General features: G+C 32.1%; 1 protein-coding gene across 1 annotated transcript; it reads left to right on the top strand.

The window, feature by feature from the left end:
* Positions 1-3,843, top strand: LOC119637964 (venom acid phosphatase Acph-1-like). Its single transcript, XM_038034446.1, has 7 exons — positions 1-171; positions 2,457-2,555; positions 2,615-2,698; positions 2,755-2,913; positions 2,997-3,182; positions 3,242-3,583; positions 3,655-3,843. The coding sequence occupies exons 1-7, from the start codon at positions 4-6 to the stop codon at positions 3,841-3,843; spliced, it is 1,227 nt and encodes a 408-aa protein (XP_037890374.1). The 5' UTR covers positions 1-3.

The raw sequence follows: 3,843 nt of genomic DNA on the forward strand, positions 1-3,843 counted from the left end.
TAGATGATTCTTCATTTCTCTCGTAAACAATTTTTCATATTCGCGGGGTTGAGCTTAATGGCAATTTTTCTAATTTGGATTTTCTACGTGACCACAAAGACTAAATTAAAATATCAATGTTTTAATACAAAAGTGGATACCGGCCAATCAACGTTGGAATTGGTACATATTGTAAGTTTTTATTTTTACATAATTTTAATTACAAACTTTTTAAATAACAGAAACCGCATAGTTCTAAAGGGGATGTAGACATTTTTACCGCAGCTTCCATTACAAAAGAATTAATATTCATTTTGTACGATGAAGATTTCGAGCTGCAACTTGACAATTGCAAAAAACAAACTCCCGACCCTAGAATACGCAAAAAGTCTCAATGTGGTCTTTATTAAGGAATTACGATCTATGCGTTCTTTGATTTGAATGTTAATAAAGGGAAGCAGTTTTTGTCAAATATTATATTTTCCGTTGTATATCCAATGAATAGAGAGAATAGAGGAAAAAAGTTATAATAACTTATATTTTGAGCTTTTTTAGTTCCAACACCTAATACATTTCAAAAGGTTCAAAATTACGTTACGTTCATCTATTATACTTAATAATGAAGCTCCTGATTTTTATTAAATTCTTGATAATCTTTGGTATCCGAGACACTAAGTTTTTTATATATTTTTGACCTGTTTGAAATTTAAATCTTCATTTATCCACTTTTGTTGAGAGTTTTGAGAATCGTTGAGAATTAACGTCAAGTACAGCGCGACAGGTTGAAAGTTTAATGATAAAGAATGAATTAACAAAGATTACCATTATCTGATCTATGAGCATATCCCTAAAAACTAATTATCTAAGACAGACTATATGAAAATATTTTTATAAGGAACTTATGCCTCTTTAAAAGTATCTCTCTCGACTACAAAATTGTCCAAATAGATTATCTCTTTCTGATTTTCCAGAAATTTTGAAAACGAACTCGTATTTTTACATTTTGGCACATTGCGACATTATTTGATTTAATTGCGTCTGTTTTTGTTTTTGAGTGGCGCTTTCCAGTGATCGGCCAGCTCATAATACATTGTAATCAGCTCAATCTCTATCATATACAGAATATCATCAATAATCGATTCTATTTGTCTTTTTCTCTTATTTGTTCAGTTTCGTTGACGTTAATGGTTCGACTGGCTTGAATCACAATAGCATATATGTTCATAATTTAGTGCGTTACTCGAAAATCATCTTTTTTTTTTTTTTTTTTTTTTTTGTAATATAACTTAAGCTAACTTAAGACTCAAAAGTGCGACATTGCTTTGGCTTTGCGTTCAAACATTTACTACCGCTTGGAATTTACAGTCACTGGCTTATTGCGGGCAGATTTTTTGCCTAGTAATTTCCTAGTTAATATTATATACTCGCTAAGTTTTGTTCTCTTATGACTAATAGCTAATATAGGCAGGCAAAGAGAAGGAGATCGAGGACGAAATCAATCGAGAAAGTAAAGTTGAACAAAAATATATATCTATTTCATGGGGATTATGGGATGTATTTGTTTAAAAAGCGGAAAAAGAAGTGCAATATGGTTTCATCTTTTGATCAATGGTATAAAAATATTTAACCAATTTTTGCTATTGCTATTGGATAAGTTCGAAGTCCACATGCAAAAATCTAGTCGTTTAAAAAGTCATGTTTAAAAAAGCCACATAAAAAATATAAGATATTCGAGAGAAAAAGTTATGCACAAGTCTTACATAAAAGATAAATACTTTGATTTGCTTATTGTAAAGGTCCTTCTAAAATGTCTGTAACGCTAACTTATTTAAACTGAGTTCGTTCACTTTTAATCATATGTCCATTAATATCATTTTGTGCAATTTTCTTAAACCTTAACCTTAAGCAATAAAAATATAATAAAAGGAAAGAATAAGAAGAAGAACGAAAGTTCGGTTCAATATATGGCGAATAAATCTTTTATTGCCTGCTGACCCTAGGAATAATTGACACAGATACAACTTTATTTCTTAACGCTTTCATAGATTTTTGTATACTTTTTAGGCTTAGCAGTAAGCTAATTGCAATTAGAATTTCCGTAGACATTTTTACTGCATTTTGGGTCGAGGTTGATTTTATATTATTTAGTTATGTCAACTTTTTGGCTATAGTGATTTTATATTATAATCTGATCACACCCAGAGTCGATTTTTAGAATTAAGGCGAATTGTGTATACCTGAAACTTCGACTGGAGATAGGGATCTGGCTGAGACCATTTAAATGCTTTTAATATACGTTGTGCCCCAGGGATGCACATATAAAAGCAACGGATCAAATTTTAGGATAAATTAAATATGAAATGGGGAAGATGTTTTTGCAGTTGCAAAAGCTAAGCACAGATTTTCATAAAAAATATAAACAGTCTCTGATTAGTGAAGAAGAGCTTTTTTAATGACATTTTGTTACTTGCTTTCAGGTCATGCGTCATGGACCTCGTACTCCTGTCGACACGTACCCAAATGATCCATATCTAAAGAATAAATTTGAACCTATTGGCTGGGGTCATATAACCAATGTGAGTATTAATGAGAAAAGCATCAGTTTAAAGTATCCTAATCAGCCTAATCCTTGTAGAAAGGTAAACGTGAACTTTACGATCTCGGTGTTTTATTAAAACGACGTTATGGTAAACTTTTGGATCCCTATTATACACCAGACGTGAGTTTACTTATTTTTAGGGATTCGAAGGAAAAGTAAACTTAAAATATTTATAGAAAATATATGCTCAAGCTACAGCCTCACCACGAGCGATGATGACATTGTCCACGATTTTAGCTGGTATGCTACCACCATTGAATACTGCGATGGATTGGTTAAGTGGGTTCAATTGGCAACCGATACCAATATTTTCAGAACCTTTGGACCAAGATTCGGTATTTGCAGAGTTATACAAACTCATTCATTCATTTTCTCTTCAAAAATTTTTTAAAATTAAAAAAAATAAATAAAATCATAGTTACTTTTAGTACGCACGCCCTGTCCGCGATACTTTGAGGCACGCGAAGAGGTTTTACAATTGCCAGAAGTTAAACTGGAAATGCTTAAATATCATAATTTGTTTAGAAATCTAACGGAAATCACCGGGATGGAAGTAAGCAACGCAGAACATGTCAACTCCTTATACATCACTTTAGAAGCGGAAGTAAGAATTATGTTGGAAAAAAAGGAATTATTGTTAAGTGTAACCTTTCCAAAATTTAGAAAGATTTTAGTTTACCTTTACCTGCATGGACTCAAGATTACTTCCCCGAGAAAATGCAATTCTTAGCTGAAGAAAGTTATATTTATAATGCATACACTAAAGAAATGCAAAAAATTAAAGGCGGTCCATTCCTCAAAAAAATGTTTGATGAAATGCTAAAGAAACGTGATAATAAATTAAAGCCATTGGACCGAAAATTATTCATTTACACCGGTCACGATTGGACGGTGGGAAATATATTAATGGCTTTGCAAATATGGCAAAGACAAATGCCACGATTCTCAGTAATGGCCATTTTCGAATTACATAAGCATTCGAAGACGGGTGACTATTATGTAGAGGTGAAGCAAGCATAAGCTAAAAAGAAAAACATTAATAATTAATTTTAATTAACTAATTTGTCTCCCTTAAGATTTTCCTACGTAATAGTAAAGAAGGCTGTTTACAACAACTACAAGTGCCCCGTTGCGAACTGAAGTGTCCTCTAGATAAATTAATTGCTTTTAGTCATGATGTTCTACCTAATGATTTATATGCAGAACGTTGCAAGCCAAAGAATGCTAGCTTTACCGAACCACCGCCCAGGTTAATTGATCAGTAA

This window comes from Glossina fuscipes, unplaced genomic scaffold (genome assembly GCF_014805625.2).
Source record: "Glossina fuscipes isolate IAEA_lab_2018 unplaced genomic scaffold, Yale_Gfus_2 61, whole genome shotgun sequence".
NCBI classification, from domain to species: Eukaryota; Metazoa; Arthropoda; class Insecta; order Diptera; family Glossinidae; genus Glossina; species Glossina fuscipes.

Coding starts and splice junctions, on each gene's coding strand:
- LOC119637964 (XM_038034446.1), top strand. CDS start 4: ATGATTCTTCATTTCTCTCGTAAACAATTTTTCATATTCGCGGGGTTG. Junction 2,699..2,754: donor ATCCCTATTATACACCAGAC/GTGAGTTTACTT, acceptor AAATATTTATAG/AAAATATATGCTCAAGCTAC. Junction 3,183..3,241: donor ACATCACTTTAGAAGCGGAA/GTAAGAATTATG, acceptor TCCAAAATTTAG/AAAGATTTTAGTTTACCTTT.